Raw genomic sequence first — 23,024 nt, forward strand, 5'->3', positions numbered from 1 at the left:
ATTTATACAGGCACTTTGTTGTAATAATTCGTGTGACGTGTTGATAATAACGGTCTTAAACGGAATTCTATTAAGGCGAAGCATTACTAAATACTAGCGGTCGTCCGTTGACATAAATTCGGTCATAATGAATAAAAGGAAACAAAACATTTGATAATATCTTTATACATTTCTTCTCTAAATTAAATTCACCTGCAATTGCAAATTCATTCTCGTGCGTAATCTTACTTCTTACTAATATTATTAATACGAAAGTTGAGATGGATGGATGGATGGATGATTGTTAGAGTTTGTAGACGGGTGAACAGATTTTGATAAAATCTCGTATAGATGTAGAGGATAGTCTGGAAGAACACATAGGCTGCTCACTTTTGTCTTTACTATTTCCATGCGGACGGCGTCGCGGGCGAAAGCTAGTTTACTTAAAAATAGATACATAGATTTCGCATTACGTATGTTCTTTAGTCATTTAAAAATTATTAAAAGGCGTTGGGGAAAAAGACTTGTCATAGATAATAAAATCAATTAGAATTAGACCAGAATTAGAAAATGGCGACAAATCGTTGGTTTCTCTAAATTTAAATAACTTTTATGTCTGATTCTGTTTTTTAACTTTATTTTGTGTAATAAGGATTACGGTACTCACAATTTTAATGTGTTTGAACCTTAAGTAATGTTAAATGATAACGAAAAAGGTTAACTAAATTTGAGATTAGGTATTTCTTGGGTATTAACGCTTGCTTTTTGTTACGCAATAATTATTGATACTGGGATATTACACTAATTCGTGAATTATTACAGAACGGGCTGACGAAGAAACAAAAATGGGACGGTAATTTAGAAAAAAATACCTCCTAAGACCACTAAAACTCAGTGATTTAAATTTGTGATTATAGTAAAAAATTTTCATACAGAAAGTAAGCTTATTCTTAGCTCTTTTATATTTATTTCACTTTTATTTGGATTTTGTAACAGTTTTTTTGATGATTTTAAACAAACAGTTAATGTACAATGACTTATTGCAGGTTAGGTTATCTACATTTAACCATTTGTTAGTGTTTTTGGTTCGATAATATCATGAAATGCGTTTCCCGACTACAACAACTTGAGTTTAACTCCTTTGACAGTTTAATCGAACACTAATCACTATAATGGAAAAGAAATGGAGACTTTAGCAACCAGCATTAAAACTGATTATAATTTATTATAATTAAATTAAAACAACACTGTTTATGTATTCATAACCATCCTCGTTGCTGTTAAAATCATTGCATAAAATTAATAAAATGTAGCAGCGCAGTAATTCGATATCGGCAGTTAAAAAGCTTTGAATGTGTCGTAAAGCACTGCGTTTGGAAGGTTTATATTATGCCAGTATAAATTGGGAAATAATAACATTATATACCGTTTGACTGTATTAATAGTATCTCAAGTTATATTAATGAATATGTCACACGTAATATAGAGGAAAATATAAGAAGGAAAAGTCGATTTAACGGTGGAGGAGATGCATCGGAAGGGGAAATGTACTCTTTATGTGAGTCTCCTCCTCCGTCAATTAAGAGTAGGCAACGCATCTGCAATTGCAGATGTCTATGGGCAGCGGTCGTTTTCCATTTCGGATTCAGGTGGTCGCTTGCACTTTTGCTACCTTATATTATAAAAAAAATGCTTGTACTTGGCTATGTAATCAGAATCATGTTTTTAAAAATTAAATTAGGATTTAATTTTTAAAGTACGTCCCCTTCGGCTATTATTACTTACTGAAAATGGTAGAGTAAATTTGCCTATAATACATGAATAAGTTAACTATAAGGTCATTTTTAACTTTTAAATTTTTCACTGAGTTCTAAATAGTATCCGAATTAGATTTATCATCATACTTCGATATAGATCTGTTGTAAAACCTTAGTGATACTCGTAAATCCAACGCGGTTATTTTGATGATAAGCCGCCGTTACTTCGAAACTTGGAATCTCTCTTATAATGTAACTTCGAATGAAGATAAAATTTACGATTTAAATGTTTCTTAAACGCCTTTAAAGTCCTGTTATTATTATTACTTTACGACATTTATAAGAGACTGATGAAACGCCATGCAGCACGGGCTTGTGCGTATAATAATAATAAATCATTTTCATAGTAATATTTTAAATTTGAAAGTTTATATCGATGTATGGGTGTTGCTATAGTTTGTAGCCTAAAAGGCTCAACAGATTAATTTTATTAGATATAACAGTGGTAGTGCCAGCTTTAACATCTTAGCACGAATGGGCCGGCACGCCCGGTGTAATACCACGACCACACAGAAGACAGGCGTGAAATGGAACCAATGCCGTGTTTCATCTGATGAGTGTGGTGCCAGAGGCCTAATTTAAGTCCCTTTCTCTTTACCACCCTTTTCTTATGAGAGGATGGGAAGGGGAAGTAGATTTGACGATGGAGGAGATGCATAGGAAGAGGAAATATCCTCATTATGTGCGTCTCCTCCTCAGTCGGATAAGGGTAGGCGACGCATCTGCAATTGCAGATGTCTATGGGCAGGGGTCGCTTCGCCATTTTGGCGGATTCAGGTGGCCGCTTAATCGTTTGCCATTTTATGTTATAAAAAAAAACAGATCTCGATGAAATTTGGCATAGCCAATTTGTTTTTTTTTTATTCCACGAAGACAGAGCCGCGGGTGAAAGCTAGTATTTATCATGTTCAGTTATGTGACTTATCTAGATAAGTTGTATTTGAGATATAGATACAAATAATTCTTATCATCCGTCATCTAAGTACAGCCCTATTAGTACGAGTATACAAATCGGTTTGAAGATTATGTACTAAGGACAGACTTCTTACTCTAATTTCTGCGGTTACATTTTTTAGTTCATGTACAACAATAACAAGGACAAAGGTTCAGTAATGTGAAGTAAATATTGTTAAGTTTACCACATCCATAATATTGTGACAAGTTTTATGACAAGTTATCTTACTTCACGGGAATTCCAAATTAATAACAATTTTATCTCTTAACGCTATGACCTTACAATCGTCCAACAACTACATTACATTATCAGTAACTTACACTAGTTTTTGCCCGTGGTTTTAGACGGATTCTAATTCCGTTTCCATATTAAGTCATGCAAAATGATATCATCATCAGCTCACTACATAACATCGCTGAGAAGTTTGGAGCCTACTCTACATTAGGGTGTCCTGGCCATAGTCAACCACTATAGCCTACTGCGGAATGACTTCACAAATGTCTTTAAATTTCTTCGCAAATATGTGCTGGTTGTATCGCGATGTTTACTTTCACCGGCACGATATTACGTTGAAGTTTTCTATCTTAAAAGAAGTTTTTTCTACACTCCTTGTAGGACGCGACAAATTTTCAAACCAACATTTTTATATGTATATCTATACAAGTAAGGAGGTCGCTATATCACACGCATGTTCGCAGTTAATTAGTAGTCACGAGATGTATCGCTACATAGCTCTGTTCCTCTGTATCGGCATCAGCAGCGGTGGAGCCACTTGCCACGACAACCACTCTTGCAAACTGAAGGAACGTCTCGAGCGCTACAACAATCGCCAATTCGAAAGAGTGTTCGACAAAACTGCGCGCTTCCTCATCTCCGCGGACGAGGAGTGTCACCACAATTGCAACATTCAAACCATCAACCAGATCCGTGATATATACCAAGCCGATGGCTACTATTTGAGGTACAACCTACCAAATTTCAACGAAGAAGATTTCACCATCAAAATCAAACACCGCGTCATCTATGTCAACGCTGAGCAAGAGAGTGGCATCAGTTTCAGAGATGTTAGAACGTTGCCACAGATTATAAAACCGTACGATGGTTTTTGGTTTTTGGAATCCGACGATTTAGTTATTAAGTTTAAGTACAAGGGAGCGTTCGGTAGCGAAGTGGCAGCAGACTGTAATGAATATATTAGTAACACCATTCAAACTTTGCCGAGGTCGACTACTGGGACGCTGAGATCTGGAGGGTCAACGTAACTGTGGATTCAAGTGAAAAAGGAAATTATTGATCGTTGTTACATATACGACTCTGTACACCTCCTTCCAACACAACTTAGCTCCTTGAATATGTAACCTTAAGTAGACCATATGTCCATCTTGTACACTGAACTTAGTTTAAATGTCCATAAACAAGTATTCCCTATATTGTAATTGTATTTTTATGTATTGCTATACAATGTAAATTTTAAAAATTAAAAATGTAATTCAAACAAATTTTATTTCTTTCCCGACATTTTCAAGTCCATTTCAAGACAATAAAAATGACTTAACACCATGGTTTGTTTTCACTAATTGTATGTTTTAAATATACAATACGGGAACACCTATTAGATCACACGCCCCTGGACAAATGCAACCAGAAAAAGTGTAGATGCATCACAAAACTTTGAGAATGTAACGCTCGCTTCTTAAAAGAATCTAAGTAGTACTACTTGGGAAAACCGAAGATAGACCGTTCCGGAACGCGACGTTTCACATATGTGATGCCACCAAATATAACCTAGTAATAATAATATTACTAGAGGTATTCCACGTTATTCTATTATCAATTAGATTAATATCTTTCAAGAGATAGTTTACAAAAGCCTCGAACAAACTAATTCCGAGTTTGTTCCCAATTTCATAATGACCTCTAAAGTCGGAGTGGGCTTTGGAAATTTAGTTGTATATGTTAATAACTTTTAGATGAGTTTTACGCTAATGGAAACAATTTCAAATATAAACGTTTCCTATGAAATACGAAGTGTAAAGCAAACATAAAGATTATGGCTTTAAGACTGGTGCGTTCAAAGACGTTGGATATGAAAAAAAAAGTTAACTATGTGTTCCCCCAGACTATCCTCTACGTCTATGCCAAATTTGAGATCCGTTCAGCCGTTTAGGCTACAAGCGTATTGTGTTTAACTAATTAGTTAAACTAATTAACTAGGCTACAAATCTTAAATAGTTACTTCACTTTGTAAGCCGATAACTAAGTCAAGGATTTAATTAATTTTGTAGTTAAGTTAAGCGTAGTCTTATTAAAGACGGTGCTATATATTTAAATATCGGTTTAAAATTCAGTCGTTAGTGAACAATATCATCGTATTAAATAAAAAAAACTGTAAAATGTTACCAGTTAGTGAGAATTGAAAAAAATTAAATCCGAATAAATGTAGGTTGTTTTAAAAATGCAGGAAACTGGCCGCATAAAATCATATTTGCACGTCTGAGTTTAAAAAATACGGAACGTGTGAGTGCGCTTACAAATCTAATTAGAGTTACAGCTGCAGCATATTCGTCTCGCAGTGCAGCTACATACAGACACGTTGCTGAATGTTGCAGCAATTATGACACGCTTAATTGTTATATTATTCAGAACTGCATAAGATTCTTAATGCGAACACTGCGAACTCTCTACACATACATTATACTATAATTTACGTAGGTTTTTGTTGATCTATTGTTTGTTTGATATGGCAGTTTTTTTAAGTTAAAAAAGATAAAATTATACGGACGCTCGTACGGATGGGTTCAAAGCCATCATGCGAAAGCGCTGCGCCTCCTTACTGCAGCGAGTATATCACAGCCCTTAAAGCAACCTGAGTTCAATTAATTGTGAGTTTTATTTATTAATTTATATTAATTTTACCTAAATTACGTTTAATAAATACATGACACAAATACCTTTACAAAAACTCGCCCCTGCTTACATTTATATACGACACACATGCACACGCACACACGCGCAAAATCACACCAAACTGCTCTTAACAAAAGTGTATCTTTCAACTTTAGTAACAATTTACTTTAAAAAGTAGAAGATAGTAATTAACAGATGGCTCTGCCTCTTGAAACATAGGTATTACTAGTTCAGAAGAAAGAGTCCTACCGATATTGTACAAAATTGTTTTGGTCCAATGAATACTTGCTATTTTTATTTTATAGTGACAAACAGACAGCGGGAATCGGCTTTGTTGAATATTATGACGTGCAGAACTTCTTCAGTGCTCGTTTTCTAATCTCAATAATTTCTAATTGTCATTTTACTAAGTAAATGAAAATTATTTATTCGAATAACATACATTTAAACATTAATAGAGAACGTTGTGAACTAACAAGATCTGCTTGTAATTGTATTATATTGCGAACTATTACGCCGCTTGTGGCAGAGTCAGATTGAAATTACGGCTCAAGGAGTTTCTTACCCGTTTATTATTAACCTATTTGTAAGCATATACGCATATTGTGAGTTGAAGCAACAGTTAAAGTCGAGATACAGTTAGGTTACAAGTTTCGTAGAAGGAAAGTAGGAAGGAAGAAGGTTGGAACGTGTAGAAATTCGTAGATTTTTTTTTAAACTTTTTAACTATAATTTAAGAAAAGTTGTTTTTTCATCCAGATTATTTCTATTTTAATCCCCAATCGTACGATTTTATCGTGAATTATCACGTTTTATTTGTATAAGAACTAAGTAATGGAGATGACAATGCTGCCGTAAAACAAAAGACTCACTCCTTGAAATGATTTATACATCGATCTCTTTGTATTTACCTTCTTCATTTCACAAACATTGCATACGGGGTGATTTAACTCAGTACCTTTACTTTCCTACAGCTTCACTGAGGTCCTATCACGAATTTTCATGAGAACGATTTCGTAACGTCAGTGACAAAATACGTATGGTATTATATTTTTACAGCGCACCGGGCGTATGTTCACTAACAAATTATATACAAAGCTAGTCGATAATGTTATGAATGTTCTCGCAAATGTCACGCAAATATTCGTAATAAACCCTCAGAAGCCAATGTTTGGAAGTTATTAATTAGCGACTGAAGTGAATTTGATATACGTTGTGAAGATGTATGAAACATCTTGCTAATATTAAATCACAATTTTACCCAGTTTATGTACTAGAATATAACATGGGTTAACATCTTTTCTAATATAATAAAGCGTAAACACACACTTCTTTGTTGCCTAAGATGTCAGCAATTACAGCATATTTTTGAGTAATTCTTTTTTTAATAAAAAGCCCTACACTTACGTCACGCTTTAGGCTGTATATTTTCACGCTGTTAAACTTAGGGGGTAAATGTTTTGGATAAAAACCCTAATGTGGGAAAGAGACCATAAGTTGCTACCAACATCAAGGAAGCAAGCTTGCCAAGTTTTGCCATGTCATGTCATTTTGACATTTGCAATTGACAATTTGACACATGTAAACAGTAAAATAATTTTATGCTAATGAAATCGAAATCGGGAACAGCTAGTTAACTAATAATTGGCATGATTTGAATGTATTTTAAATGTTTTTTTTTTTATAAATTGCTCTATTTATTTCTGGTAAATCTAATCATTTTAATTACATAATTTCTCTGTGGATAGATTTATTAGGACTTGATCTCTTAAACGAATTTACACATTTGCGTTTTAAAACAAAATATTTGTTATTATTTCCGCATTGCGTTGTTCATTAAATATGTAAGGAACGGTAGCAACAACAAATCAAGTACTGCTTAGGGACGCGTTAAGTTGCGACTGTTGCAAAAGTTGGGGTTAAGTGACAATCCCTAACGCGCATTGCAGCAACAACCCAGGACACCTATAATTATAGCAGAGGTTTTCAGTGATTGCGTTTTATTTGGATTTTAAAGAAAATTACGAAGTAATTAAGAAAAATAAATGTAGGTTTGGATAATGACGTCTTTATTGGTCACTACTTACTGTCAATGTCAATTTATTGTGATAATGACAGGACCCCCGCTAGCACTAATTCCTGATACACACTAAGGCATAACAGTAACGTAGAGTAATCGATAGTGCAGTACGGATATTGTTAAAAATCACCCCTACTGTTGAAACAATACTGTTTTATCTTTAATGCAAGTACTGTTCTACCCAAATGCTCTGCGTCACTGTAGCACCTGCGTATGAAAGAGGCTTAACGGCAGCTATTAACTGACCGGATAGAGATGTGATTCGCCGAATTCGCACATCCCGTATTCTTGTTTGTAATCTTTGCTGACTCATACAGTTCTATCGCTAATTTTCGCAATTCGTTCACTTAATTGAATCGAAGTCTTCATTTGTTAATATATCAAGCTTGTTAGGACGGTAATTAAATTGTCTGCTGAATTACACACAATTCTCTAAAGAAAGTGTCACAAAATAATATTAGGACAATTTATGAAGTATATGTATTTTTTGACAATACAAAACAGTGAAATTCACCAGTAAATAGCAAAAAACGCCCTAACTCCTTAAATTTCGTTTGATTACTATAGTTGTTTTATCTTGTATTTTCATTTGACAGTATTATTGATGTCCACACGTTGACAATGGATCACACGGGCTTCATACGTGATGTATCGAGCCGACGAGTTGAAACACTATTGTTGAGAACATTCATCACAATCGCACCAACGAACACCGCGACGTGCAATTCGTATACGTTGAAAACTTCCACGGCGCCCATTTATTTGAACTGTAACACATAAAATAATAGCTAAAGAAATTTATATCATACTTTCAACAGTGGTAGAGCCCGCTTTAACATCACCGCACGAATGGGCCGAATCGCCCGGTGCAATACCACGATCACACAGAAGACGCTAAAACCAGTACTGCGAGAGATTTCGGACGGACGTAAAGAGAGACGCAATTGGCTTCTACGTTTATCTCTTACAAGCTTTTTTTAAACAATTAGAGGCAGAGCTAGAATACGGTAATATAGTCGAATGAGGAATTCAAAAACACAACACCGTGATCCGATGTACGTGGGTTGTGATTAGGCTAAGAATGTTTGCTCTTAATAATCTGAATTCCGTACTAGCCATTAAATAACTTTACAGATCCTGTATTTGCATACTACTTAAGTGCTACAGCATTCATAATCCAACAACTATAAGCCTTTGTTCTATTAATGTAACCTGCGAGGAAAAGTTTGCGTTACTTACATTAAAACCTAAAGTTTTAATGTATTTTCATTAAAGGTTGCACCACTCAGAGTTAACAGACGATGCAATCTGATGAAAGCATAGTTAAAGATAAAGTTTAATTTTAAAACCTTTCTATTTTAATCGGATAAACGTTTCCGTGTGTGAAATATAAACTTTAATGAATACCAAATATTGTAAATGTAATAAAAAATTTCGCTGAGGACAGGATTCGAACCTGCGCGGGTAGAACCCATTGGATTTCAAGTCCAACTCCTTAACCACTCGGACACCTCAGCTACATCACATATGGTGAAATTACGAACCCATTTATTGCTGATCAGTTAAAAATACAAGCACATATAATTAACACTTGTTTAAACATTATACACAGACTCAAACTATTTATTTTGCATTTGGAAAACAAAAGGTGCGCGTCCGCATTACGTTATATTTTCTTGTCAGAGCAAATGTTACCAGATTATACATTTAACTACTGAAATTAAATTAAAGAGGTGTACATATACGTACATACATACACGTGTGTGTGTGTGTGTTACTTATATTATTCAATGTTTTCTGTAACGTATAAACAATGACAATTCATAATAATAGTTGTTTGCACCACATACAGTTAAGTTTCTTTACTAAGACTCCGTAGTTAAGGTTGCTTTTGCAATAAACACAGCATTCGGGTCTCGTTGGGACAGCGAGAGATATGACGCGCCTGCTAATCTTGTCCTGACAAGGATAATGACCTCCTAATTACTGCTTACCTCCCTTAATGGAGATCACAAACATATGATAAAAGTTCCTTATGTTTGACTCTAACGATCGATCGATGTTTATTCGATTATTATTCGATCGTATGTTTTAAATACGAACGATTCTTATCGTATTAAGTTGGTACAACGTACTTTCAAGCGTTACAAATGTAGCAAAAACTAATTTTCAACTGAGATAAATTCAAATCGTTCGGAAGAACGTTATCTGCGCTCTAAACCTGAATAGAAACTGCCTCATTCAGGAAGAGAAATACGCTCTTATTTAAAGACATATAAATGCTATGAAGTTAGTATTACCATATAATTAGCAGTGTTCTTTTATTATCGAATAAAGTAGTAATATTATCGATTTTACAAAATGTTATGTCGATAATTGAAGAAAAGAAATTTACATCACTAGATCTTATCTTTTGAACTTTAGCCTGACAATCGCATATGTCGATTGATTCCCTCGAACATAAGTAGTCGACAGTGCTATCGCTCACGGCGTACAGTTTACTTAAAAATGTACAAACTCCTGTTTCTGTTTCTGCTGTTCGTTGCTGTTGACAGCTATCGTTGTCACAAAGATGGCTCTTGTAGACATAGACACAGACAATACGGGCAAGCGCGTTACAATAATCGCCATTTTGAAAAAGTATTTGAAGATATATCCTCAAGCGTAATCAATATGGACAGAAAGTATCAAGCAGTTTGCGGCAACACTACAGACCAACAGATAAGAGAATTTTACGATGTAGATTCTTATAATCTTAAATATTCCCTTAAAGAATATTCTGAAGACAATGTGACTATCAAAGTGCAACACAGGGTGATGTATTTGAAAGCCGTAAAGAGTCACGTGACAGTATTCAAAGATATTAGGATACTCCCGACAATAGTGGATGCCAAAACCGGGCAATATTTCAAACAGGACGATGATATTGTTATACAATTTTCTTATAAAACGAATCTGAAAATAGAAAATGTTGTCACCTGCAATAATGACATTAACGATGACATTCTGAATCTGACTAAAGTAATGATAAGCGATGAAGATTTGAGAATCGCGCAATAATCAAGTGGTTCATAATGTTGCAGTTTTGAACATTTTAAGACATGCATAAATATTGTTACATTTTACAAATTTAATTATTATTAAAAGTTTTTATAATGAAAATGGTTTACAATTTTTTTTTCGTTTAATTTTCCTTCCAATATTTTCTTCCGCATTAAAAGTTTAATTGTGTCAAACATAAAACCAGATAATACAAAATAAATACATTTTACATTTGTGATCTTATTGAGGTATATGAGTGCTTAGTTTCCTAATCTATTATGTACTAGTCATGTTTTTTAACTAAAAAGCAATAAAGTATCAACACCTTATACTCTCACCACTAAACACTCGTATACTTTATATTTAACAATATTTTTCTCCGTACATCTAACTTATACTCAAATGTTACAAAGTTAGCAATGGGTACATTTAATTTAACGCATCGTAAATGTTTAAATTTAGATACTAATTGCGCAGTTAATAATGTCATGTTATTATAATCTGCGACGCATAACATTATCTTATAAACTTTTAATAATAAAGTCCCGACTCTTGACCTTTCCTTGTTTTGATATCTACCACCGATAACTTGCCACTCGCCAGTTATTCTCATATTAGAATAACTTCTTGTACAAGATGTATCGCTCCGTAGTTTTACTGTTTATTATAATAAGTGTCACCGAGAGTCATCACTGCCACGGTGACCACGACTGTATAGTCAACTTCAGATTGAATCGTAATAACAACAGGAAGTTCGAGAAACTCTTCGATAAAGTGTCTAGAAATGTCATCCTTGCAGACAGAGAAGTGCACCACGGCTGTGGAGCAACCACCACTAACCCAATACATGAATTAGTCGGTTCTGACTCCTACGTCCTTAAATACACGTTGCCGGAGTTTACTGGAGCAACTTTTAGCATCAGAATCAAACATCGAGTGATATATTTCTACGCTTACAAAGCAAATGGACTTTCGTTTAGAGATGTGAGAATTTTGCCGCAAATTGTACGGACACAGGATGCTCAATGGTTTATGGAAGATGGAATCGTAAATGTCTTATTCAATTACAAAAGCCCGATAAAGACCGCCACGGCGAAACTTTGCGGGGAGTACGTTGATGAAGCAATCCTGAGTGTTCCGATGACCGCGGTAAGCGAGGATAATTTAAGACAAGGTGACATTGGAAGTGCGTTCGTACTTCCTAGTAATGTAACGTTTGGTGACAGCGTTTTATTGTAAGTCAAAATTTTTAATAAAATTGTGTTACAGTTGTAACTACAGATCTTTTTCTTGTAAATAATGTTACCTTTGTTGTACTGTTTATCATTGTTTGTTTACTATGCACCTAGATATACGAGTAGTTGGCGCATTTTTGCTACATGTGTTAGTGAATTATTTGTATATATTTTTAATGAGTTAATTGTCAAGTTATGCTTTTCACAGATGTTATCTTCATTTGGCATCAACTTTACTTAAATAAATTGATTAACAAGCAAACATTTCTTACAACTTTGCTATTTTGAAATAGTAGGCGCTGCTACAGCAATTTGAGGAAAAAGTTAAGCGGCTTACCCGTGTTATGTGACATTTTACATGGACACTTCATAAATTCCTACTTCCTCACCCAGAGCACCGCAGTTTTGACGCATCCTATACATAGGCGGTTTTAGAGTTACTAGCACCTGGGCTATTTTACAGCGCTTCTTTTTTTAAGCACTTTCATAGATAAAAGTGTTTACGAGTTATGCAAAACTATGCGATTCGCCGACCTGTGACGTAATCATTTTATGCCATCTCTTAGAAAGATTTTAATAAACATAATTAATTAGTATAACATATCTTTATAGTTCTTTGAGAGGAATCCATATTGATGCAAAGATTACATTTTACTACTACTACTACTACTATTCAGCCATATGACGCCCACTGCTGGGCATAGGCCTCCCCCAACGATCGCCACGATGATCGGTCCTGTGCCTCCCGCATCCAGGATACTCCCGCAACCTTGACCATATCATCGGTCCATCTTGCGGGAGGCCTACCCACGCTGTGTCGTCCTGTCCGTGGCCGCCATTCCAGGACTTTGCGGCCCCATCGGCCGTGTGTTCTACGGGCGATATGGCCAGCCCATCGTCACTTGAGGTTTGCAATTCTTCGAGCAATGTCGGTTACCTTCGTTACATTATAAAAATATTTAATTAAATTACTGTTGTTTTTAACAATAATTAAATAAACGTTTTGTTTAAAACGTTTTTAATTTAATATGTTTATGCAAGTGATAGCTACTTTGTTAAAAAATAAAATTATCATTGTTTACACAAAAGATAAAGCTAATTGTTTTCCAGAATTTGTACGACATCTACATAAAGACATGCAAACAAGTTTATAATCATTATTTTAATGAATATAATCGCTAATTACAGTAACGATTCATGTATATTAACGGTTTAAATGAACCTATTGGTATATGAAATAAAACAATATTAAATATAAAATTGTTTATTTATCACCTATTCTAGATTATATTTAGTAACGGACTGGCACGAAATCCACCTCATCTTTAAGGTCCACAGCGTACGTGGTAGCCTCCACCGCCTCTCTGTGTGGTACCTCGTTTGTAAGCAGCTCCGTCTCCTTGGCAACGTCTCCTCTAGCTACACCTACGTCTGCATCTGTGTTATCGTCGTCTCCAGTCGTATCTTCTCGGCTCTCCGGCTTGAACTGCTCCGGTATCTCCGTTACGACTTCTGTGGTCGTCTCCTCCTCATTCGGCGTAGATAGAAGAGGGAACACCACTTTCAAAACGCCATTTTCAAACGTCCAACTGCCGGTGACATTGACAATGGCCGGTAACGTCCTCATGCTTAGGTAACTGTTTTGTCCAACCTCCCCTGCGCTTCTTACCGCCTGGATCATCAGAACTCCTTCACGGGCTTTCACTTTGATATCCTGTTCCTCGAATCCATTTAATGGAACTGTGACTTTATATTCATTTGTCTTAGAGTCTATGCCTTCGCTTGAGACGCCGTTGGGGAACCGCTTAGTAAACTCGTTAAGAAACTGGTCAAGCATAGACATCTCCCGCGACAATTCTGCCCAGAACCTTCGAGTATCGAACATGTTGTCGCGGAAGAAGTCGTTATCGTTGCCGAAATAAGGTTCCATTCCGAAGCCTCTGTGGTCGAATTCCTTGGAACCGAACGGAGATGGGGGGCCGTAGCCATGGTGATGGCTTCGATGGTAGTGGGGCGATGCGCTGACGCATGCCAACATCGCGAATAGCACGAATGCGAACATTATCTTCTGTATGCAAAATGACAACTGCTTTGTCCTCAGCCCGGCGTCACTTTATATAGTTCGCGGCGCTGGGTCACAGTTTATCAAACGCTATCAGTACTTTCTGGACGTTGGACAAACGTTCACGCTCATAGGTAAGAGGTCGTATTGTTTCTCGGAAACTTTGAGAATAAACATTAGTCATATTAAATTGGAATACGTATAAAAATATGTTTCCATAACTACTAGTAAAACTGCATTCAGTAAATGTTACTAAAAATAATCTAAATGCGAAAATTTGGATGAAAGGATGTATGTTAGAGTTTTTTACCTAGAAAGCTGAACGGATCTGGATGAAATTTGGTATAGATGTAGAGCGTATAATCTGGAGAAATATATAGGCTACTTTTTTGATTTTTTTATGCCACGCAGACCGATTCACGTGCAAAATCTAGTAATCCATAATTTAAAAAACTAAGGAGAAAAACAAACAAAAGTGCACAGTGGTAAATCCCCTGGGTTAGGAAGAGGTGAAGTTTATCTACAAAATTGATAACATACGCCACTTATATGCTAACTTAACCACTGAGAGTATGGTGAGATTAGTAGGTCTGAATAAGTACGATACTGTGTATTACAACTAAGGGTCCCTATTATAACTAAAGCAACCGTAAAGAAACATAATTTTTTACTTGGCCATCGCTCTGCCCATTTTTATTATATATAAAACGGCTTAACGGATCTTGATAAAATTAAGAACACATGTAGAGCATACTCTAGAACATAATACGGGCTACAATTTTTTTTTAATTCGTAGGTTAATCTATACTAATATTATAAAAATAAAAGATTTCTATTTTTGGATTTTTGTATGTATTGAAATAACTAAATAACTACTTTGCCGATTTCAAAAATTCTTTCACCATTAAATAACTTTATTATTATAGGCTACATTTTTTAATTTCACGCCGACGAAGTCGCGAGCAACGGATAGTAAGTAAATAAAGTATTTTGGAGTTGAACGATTCATTTTCAAACTTATTTATTTTTACATATATTCATTTAAAGTTTCGATATCTTTGTGCGATACAATGATTTCTAGGTAATTACTTGTTTGCAACTGTTTCTTGTTTATACTGACTCATTGGTGACAAAGTATCATAGAGAGATAATGCTGTGGCTATTGCGTTACTCTCTGCGTGATTCAAAGAAAACAAAACAAAGTTATAATAATCATATCTATACTTCTATACTATTATAATAAAGAGTAAACACACACTTCTTTGTTGCCTAAGATGTCAGCAATTACAGCTTATTTTTGAATAACTCATTTTTTAATAAAAAGCCCTACACTTATGTCACGCTTTAGGCTATTTATTTTCACGCCATTATACTTAAGGAGTATATATTTTGGATAAAAACCCTAATGTGGGAAAGAGACCATAAGTTGCAGCCAACATCAAGGAAGCAAGATTGCCTTACTTTGTCATAATATCATGTCATTTTGACATTTGCAATTAATAATTTGACAGATGTAAACAATAAATTAAAATTTTCATAATTTTACGAGGATGAAGTCGCAGGGGAACAGCTAGTATTATAATAAAGCGTAAACACACACTTCTTTGTTGCCTAAAATGTCAGCAATTACAGCATATTTATGAATAATTCCTTTTTTAATAAAAAGCCCTACACTTACGTCACGCTTTAGGCTATTTATTTTCACGCCATTAAACATAGGTGGTAAATATTTTGGATAAAAACCCTAATGTGGGAGAGAGACCATAAGTTGCAGCCAACATCAAGGAAGCAAGATTGCCAAGCTTTGTCATGTCATGTCATTTTGACGTTTGCTATTGATAATTTTACAAATGTAAACAATAAAATAAAATTTTCATAATTTCATGCGGATGAAGCCGCACGGGAACTAGCTTAACAAGTGCGTCGTCCCAGCTTTTCTACCAATAACTTTATTGTATTCGTCTCAAAAGCAGGGCGATATAATTGTAGATCAAACGAACTTGCCAACTTAGATCTATATTATAAGAGGATTCTTATTCTAAGATGTAAGATATGAATTATTTATTTACTATTAATATAACTAAAGCATATTGTACGGTCCCTTCCGATACTGCAGTATTATTATAAATGCTTTACCTACACCTGTTTATTATACATTAATAATAAGGGGTCTAAACTACGTGTCGATGCGTGCCGATATACCAGAAAATTGGTTTTCTTATCTAAATTTCCTTTTACAACACCGTATTCAGAATCTTGTTACATAACAGGGTTACGAACATATATTTATTAATTCTTATTGATGTTTGCGATGAATACTAGGTTCATTTAGAGCCTTTTAACTTTACTAAGTAATAATAAATAAATAAAAAACTAACACTCCACATTAATTCATTTAGAACAAGTTCAACAGTGGTAGAGCCCGCTTTAACATCTTCGCACGAATGGGTCGGCTCGCCCATTGAAATACCACGACCACCCAGAAGACAGGCGTGAAGTGGAAGCATTTCCGCGTTTCATCTGATGAGTGTGGTGCCAGAGGCCTAATTTTGGTCCCTTTCCCTTATCACCCTTTTCTTAAGAGAAAGCGATGGGAAGGAAAAGTGGATTTGACGGTGGAGGAGACGCATAGGAAGGGGAAATATCCTCTTTATGTGCGTCTCCTCCTCCGTCCATTAAAGGTAGGCAACGCATCTGCAATTGCGGATGTTTATGGGCAGCGGTCGCTTTCCATTTCGGTGGATTCCGGTAGCCGCTTGCTCGTCTGCCACCTTATGTTAGATAACAAAAAGTTTTTAAAAATCAGTCAAGCAGTTTAAGCTTTAGGCATTGCGCCTGCTATATTTTTGGAGCAATTCCCCAAATATGTATCACCACATTGGTTTCGATAAGTATATTATTGTTTTTGGGCCATGATCGTTACAACACTAACGTTCAAACTAAAATGTATGTGTAACCATGACAACACCTTTTATGGAAAGGCAAAGGTTAATCCTGTTACATGAACTTTAAATAAATCATTTTACAAATGCCGCTTCTACAACCATACCTTAATTTAAAACACATCAAACAATTCCTTAAAACATTTTAGTGTTTTCAGCGCCATCTCGCGACGCATATTTGCTTCTAGACGGCATTGACTTTCGAATTGTTCAACAATGTCATCATCAATGTCATAGATGGCGCTGTACATAATAATTTAGTGTTCGCAAGATATTAAAAAATTACAGTTTTGAAACATTTATTCAAGTTAACTTAATAATTTACCCATACGCAATGCCTTTCGATCGAACCAAAAAATGTAATTAGATTCATCTAAAGATTATCTCGTCGAATTAAGGTTAACGCGCATTAGTCCACGCCATATACATCAGGAAGGCGCGCGTTCACTCACTTGATCGGAATAAATGTGGGGTTCCTACTAAAGCTGGCGATTTAAATGGCTAAGCGACTTACGCATGTCGCCGACATATTCTTTCATCGCCATCAACAGTCTCTTGCTTCTTGTCAAGACTGTCGGTACAAAAGTTAGGATGATTTTCTAGATAGCAGTGCAAATCTACACAGTTGTTATTTTTAAAATTTGTAGTCGATACGCCTGTAGTGACCGAACGATATAATAATAATGATAGTTTTGCAGATTTACGTTTTCTTGTGTACAACGTACATAAATGGCACACAGAAAAAGTTTTTTTAATAACGTTCGATTAATTATTTGGTAGGGTTCTTACAATCGGTTAAAATAAATTATTCGAAACGTTAGTTACTATGATAGAAAAGCTAACAATTTTCTTACTGCAATAATTTTCTTTTTTATATACTATTTGTCATACTATTTGTTTTAATGATATGATATTTTTATATTAAATTAGAGTTGACAAGAACGCGTCAACCTTTAAACTATATTTCGGCTGTAGCTGTCGGCTGACGTAGTCGCCAGCGTTATCAGAACGAATAGTTCGTGGGTCAAAATATGTATTGTAGTTCTGTTAAAAATAGATACAATTTTACGTAGCATTTGATAAGCAGTGTATTTAATCTTAATATAATTAATTTCATACAAAAATCTTTTTCAGGTGATGATAAATAAATAAAATAGAAATTCGGCCAACAATCAAAGTATATAAGTGATGACAAGAAAGATTTTGGGGTATAACATAATAAAAGTATTTTTTTTAATTGTGTGTTTATAATTTGAATAACTTTTTATTGTTACATTTGATTTATCGCAGGACACGACCCATTCCGCTCTAGTGTACTAAGTACGATTCAAAACCTATAAAAGTATTTTCACCAGAGCGTTCGATGGATTCTGCTATTTGGTCACTACACTAGGATCCTCTTTAGCTTGCTCTTTGGCTTTCCTTCTTCTTCTCTTCTTCTTCTTCTCGGGAAGTTCTTGGTTCCTCGGGCAAGGGCCGTTAGCTGGGGGCATCAGCGTCGTATGCATTGGCAGTCTACCTACAGTCGCAAGTTGGAAAGCTGACAGAGGAGGTTTTGGTGGCTTAGTTTCCTCCGCATTTATAGGGTTAGAAGTTGGTAGTGTTTCGAAGTAGCTCGGCTCCTCAGTTGGTCCTCTTCTGATCACTGCAATACCAAGAGGTTTGTACCTTGCTTGGTGAGTTTGTCCGTCCCGTCTTTCCATTTTTCACCGAACGAATAGAAGATATTGGAAAGAAGTAGTGTCACCACTTTGTCCGGCAGGGAATATCTCGAAGACTTCTAGTAATATCTTCCCGAGGATGAGCAGTTTCCCTGCCGGCTGGTGCGTGCCGTGTGTTCAGAGAGCTTGCATGTGGGGATCTGATGCGTTTCCGCAATTCGACCTGTATTTATAGTCAGACCGAAGTTTACGCTAGACTTATCAATATCGTTTGTGAAATTTTCTTAGTTATTTAAGTATGAAACAAGGTTTTTTTTATTATTTCTGATTTGGTATTGATAATATGAGGAAGACATTTTTTTTCTTTTACATTTGAGAAAAATAAAAAAATAAATCACACAATATTGTGTAATGGTAAAACAAAAGTTTTTTAACCGACTTTTAAAATGCTCCTTCTTTCTAATTTTCCCAATTCATTTGTCAGTTACACTTTTAACTGTGCAGTCGTACTGTACAGTTGAAACTAACGTGTGTAGGCAAACAAATTGTGTAACAATTCAACTGTCAGTTAAAATTTTGCCTACACACGCATAGCTTTAACTGACCAACTCGTCTTTTCAGTTAAAGTGTGTCTAAATACTTTTGATTAGTTTACAATTCACTTCAAATTTAGTAGGGATGGGTTGTGTAAAATCCCTCATGTATCTTATCGATTTTTATTCTTATAGAAGTTGGAATCGATAGATTTATAGTTATGAATTTAAAAAAAAAAACTGTTTTCAAAAATGACCACAACAAATAATGAGAGTAAATAAATGTTTATTACTACTACAGCCGTACGTAATCGAATTGGATTTCGCTATTATTTCTGTCATCGCTAAATTCTCTACACTATAATCAATACTAGAATTGTCCTATAAATTAGTTAATAAGAAAATAATAATTTGATTTAATTCGATAATTATTTAAACTGAATATCGATACTTCAAAATTGTTCGCCGCATGTTTGTTTCGTCACTATGATACCTGTCTATTAAGTATGGCATTTAATTTCATACAAATTAAATTCGATAACTTATATGCGCTATTTATCAAACTAATCTATCTTATTTAGACAAACTATAGATATGAACATCTATAGCGGGCTTTAGACGTAGACAAAGACATTGCTTACTTTATGAGACTCTTATGTTATTGCGCACGGGTTGTAGTACCTATATAACAATCGCGGTATTTTATCAGCGATATCCCCTCCTCCTATCGTTATCTAGCCCCTCCTCTTTTCTATTTAAATGCTGTTAACTTATTTTGCACTTAGTGTAGATGTTTTTATATGGTGAATTAAATTTAACATTGGTTTTAAATTCGTTTTATTTTAATTAAAACTAATATTGGTGATGTACAAATGCGTCATTTATTACCTCTGTGTTTTAATTGTTTTTAATGTATTCGTAAATTAATTCTAATTGTAATGAAATATGTATTGTAATTAACTGATATTAGAACGATATTAATTAAACTTATGTTATTGTTGTTTTAGCTACTGATATACGCTTTACCGTTATTTTTCTGGGTTTTACCTCACTTCCTTCGGTGACACTAATTGCACAATGTTAATAAATTACATTGCAAAATGTTACACAAGTCCCAATAAATATTAGAAAATTTATCAGCTAGCTGTTGCTCCCGACATTATCTGCATGGGATTCAAAAATGCTGTTAAATGTATCCTGTGTTACTCAGGCATAATATATCTTTCTGAAAGGGCGCTGTTTGTGAAGGAGCGAAGATCAAGGGGTAGTAGAAATAGTTTTTTATTTTGTTTTTTATGGATAATACTTATCAACATGTGGTCCAATCTTTTAATGACAAACTGACAAGTCATCTATGAGGGTTGGTGGCTCAGAGGTTTGAGCACTAGAATTTCATACGTACATAATTTATCCCTCGTTGTTATGGTGAATGAAAACATTGTGATGCCTGCACATATCGGCGGAAAAATTCAAAGATATGTATGAAGTTAACCCGCAGTGGGCCAGCGAGGCTTACTAAGACCTAGTTACTAATTAGGGTAGGCTCCGAGCCCCTCAGTGGGGACGTATAGTGAGCTGGTGATGATATGGGTCTCCAGTGATTATACGCACCTTACTATATTTAGTTAATTTATACTTTTATTTGACAATTTTTCGACTGTCTAAGTAAGCAGTTAACGACCACATTCATGACGCACATTTAAACCTAACAGGAAATAAGCCAACCACTATCATTTCTTAATTACATTAAATATCATGCTAGCAAAGCGATCCTTACTACATCTATGTATTTATTTATTTACTATTCTTACTATTATTTATAATATTTATATGATTAACTATTGACCGCGACTTCGTCTGCGCGGTATAAAAAAAAATAAGCAGTGTTCTTTTAGATTGTTTACAACAAATCCATCCATCCAAAGTTTCGAATTTTGATTTTCTTTTAACTTATACTTAAAGCTCTTTTTGTAAGAGGATCTTTGGTCCAAAAAAAAACATATTGCTTATCAACAATTGCGAATTATTTATCAACAAGGTTAATTGGAGTTATTATTTTTATAATAATCTGAAGATGAAACTGAAGATCGAAAAGTTCACAAAAACGTGTTCAATATTTTGTTAACCCCATCGCAACAGTTTCATTTGTTTATGAATACATTGCACAACGTTATTCAAGTTAATTGCACAATATTTCGAAATAATTGTCGTTAAGTCGATTCGATCTTGAGAAAAAACTTAATAACTTAAAACTATTAAACATAGTTGACAAATGGTAAAAAAAAAGCTAAAAATTCAAATAATATAGGCATAGAACAAATACAAAAAGATTAAACACTCTGTAATTATTAATGAACTAGCGCCCGCGCCTACGTCAGCGGGAAATTAAAAAAAAACAAAAGCAAGTACGCTATGTATTCTTCCAATCCACCTCTACATCTATACCAAATTTTATCAAAATCCTTTAAGCGGTTAAACTACAAACTCTAACAAACAACCATCGATTCGCTTTCGTTCTTGTCCGTTCATTCCGCTTCTTACTAATGTTATAAAACTTTCGCATTAGTAAGAAGTAAGATAGAAAACTTACGGAATCGCTGATAACATATCAAGCACATTGCATTTCAATGTAAATTAATTTATTCAGTGCAGATCATACAGGCTAGCTAGCTGCGACCGTTAAGGAACCCTAAAGGCACTAATAAAAACTTAGTTACAAGAAGGTATGTTCCCTTTTCTTATGAATTATGTCCTGTTTACAGTGTCAGGACGATTATATTCAACGTTACACAGAGTAAATAAAAAGTGAGAGGAAAAAGTAGACAGCTAAAATAAAAACAGGCAGCAACGACCAACTAAGCAATAAGACCTGGACGTCTTTGAATTCACACAGCCATATAGAGCCACTAAGGAACAACTGCCTTTTTATACAATATTTATCAGCCGTACAATATTCCGGGATTGGTAGGCCAATGTAAGACGCTGATGCCCCCAGCGAATGGACTATCAGAAATTTAGCAGCAAAAAGAACGAAAAAAGAACGTGTAAAAAGCTGGAATCGATAATTATATTTTACCAATGTAATAAATTAACAATGAGTAATAAACAAATAATGATATTAAAACCAATGGATATCAAACGTATAATATAGAAAAAATATTGAATTACAGCTTTAGAAGTACAAAATTGTTTATTTAAAACAGCTTAGTAATTAAATGTAGTTATATTTTTTAAAACTATAGCTTTAACCTACCGAGCTTTACCAAAACTCTAAATTACCGGGTAACCCCTAGTATATGTAAATATTAATCTAATTTCTTTATATTGCGTATCATTGAACAAGAAAACGTCACGGTAAAACCTGTGGTTATAATTTTTTAGTCAATGTATTTGACCCATGAACTGATAACGTATTACGAGCGACGTCAGACGCCGCGGGCGCATAAATAGTGCGACGGAGCGATGTTCAGGCACAGTACGGCCAGTACTTCAGTACTGGTCGGACCTGTCCTCGACGCTGCAGTCAACCATATCACACGCGGCGATACGCTGTGATCTCACGACGTGTACTAACCCTGTGCAATTAAACTCGCCACTCATAAGAAGAGAATTGACCTTAGTTGTTCTGCCAAGAAAGTGCGCAAGCAAATTGAATAGTGTCTACAACTGAATTAATAGATTAACTTCAGTGTGTCAACACTAGAAAGGGAAGATGACACGAAGAAAGAAAAGCAAGTTTGCTGGGAGCAGCAATGGCGCCGTTGCCGTCCCCGCGCAGGCACAAGCCGCGCCTGCTTCAGCCAACCTGCAA

The 23,024-nt window shown here is 35.0% G+C and overlaps 3 protein-coding genes and 1 non-coding gene across 4 annotated transcripts; 2 read left to right on the forward strand and 2 right to left on the reverse strand.

Annotated features, from left to right (window-relative positions):
- Nucleotides 1-9,173: 9,173 nt before the first annotated feature.
- Nucleotides 9,174-9,255, reverse strand: Trnas-uga. The gene has a single exon. It is a non-coding gene; the product is annotated as a tRNA-Ser (tRNA).
- Nucleotides 9,256-10,172: 917 nt separating this feature from the next.
- Nucleotides 10,173-10,882, forward strand: LOC106099246. The gene has a single exon (XM_013277716.1). It carries the CDS (start codon nt 10,247-10,249, stop codon nt 10,796-10,798), a length of 552 nt encoding a protein of 183 aa, XP_013133170.1. The 5' UTR covers nt 10,173-10,246; the 3' UTR covers nt 10,799-10,882.
- Nucleotides 10,883-11,416: 534 nt separating this feature from the next.
- Nucleotides 11,417-12,055, forward strand: LOC106112005. The gene is made up of 2 exons (XM_013294235.1): nt 11,417-11,929; nt 12,050-12,055. Exons 1-2 carry the CDS (start codon nt 11,417-11,419, stop codon nt 12,053-12,055), a joined length of 519 nt encoding a protein of 172 aa, XP_013149689.1.
- A 1,208-nt stretch (nt 12,056-13,263) lies between these two features.
- LOC106099373 lies at nt 13,264-14,115 on the reverse strand. Its single transcript, XM_013277905.1, has one exon. The coding sequence runs from the start codon at nt 14,075-14,077 to the stop codon at nt 13,307-13,309; it is 771 nt and encodes a 256-aa protein (XP_013133359.1). The 5' UTR covers nt 14,078-14,115; the 3' UTR covers nt 13,264-13,306.
- Nucleotides 14,116-23,024: the final 8,909 nt, after the last annotated feature.

The sequence above is a fragment of the Papilio polytes genome, unplaced genomic scaffold (assembly GCF_000836215.1).
Source record: "Papilio polytes unplaced genomic scaffold, Ppol_1.0 DF824135.1, whole genome shotgun sequence".
Lineage (NCBI taxonomy): Eukaryota > Metazoa > Arthropoda > Insecta > Lepidoptera > Papilionidae > Papilio > Papilio polytes.

Coding starts and splice junctions, on each gene's coding strand:
- LOC106099246 (XM_013277716.1), top strand. CDS start 10,247: ATGTACAAACTCCTGTTTCTGTTTCTGCTGTTCGTTGCTGTTGACAGC.
- LOC106112005 (XM_013294235.1), top strand. CDS start 11,417: ATGTATCGCTCCGTAGTTTTACTGTTTATTATAATAAGTGTCACCGAG.
- LOC106099373 (XM_013277905.1), bottom strand. CDS start 14,077: ATGTTCGCATTCGTGCTATTCGCGATGTTGGCATGCGTCAGCGCATCG.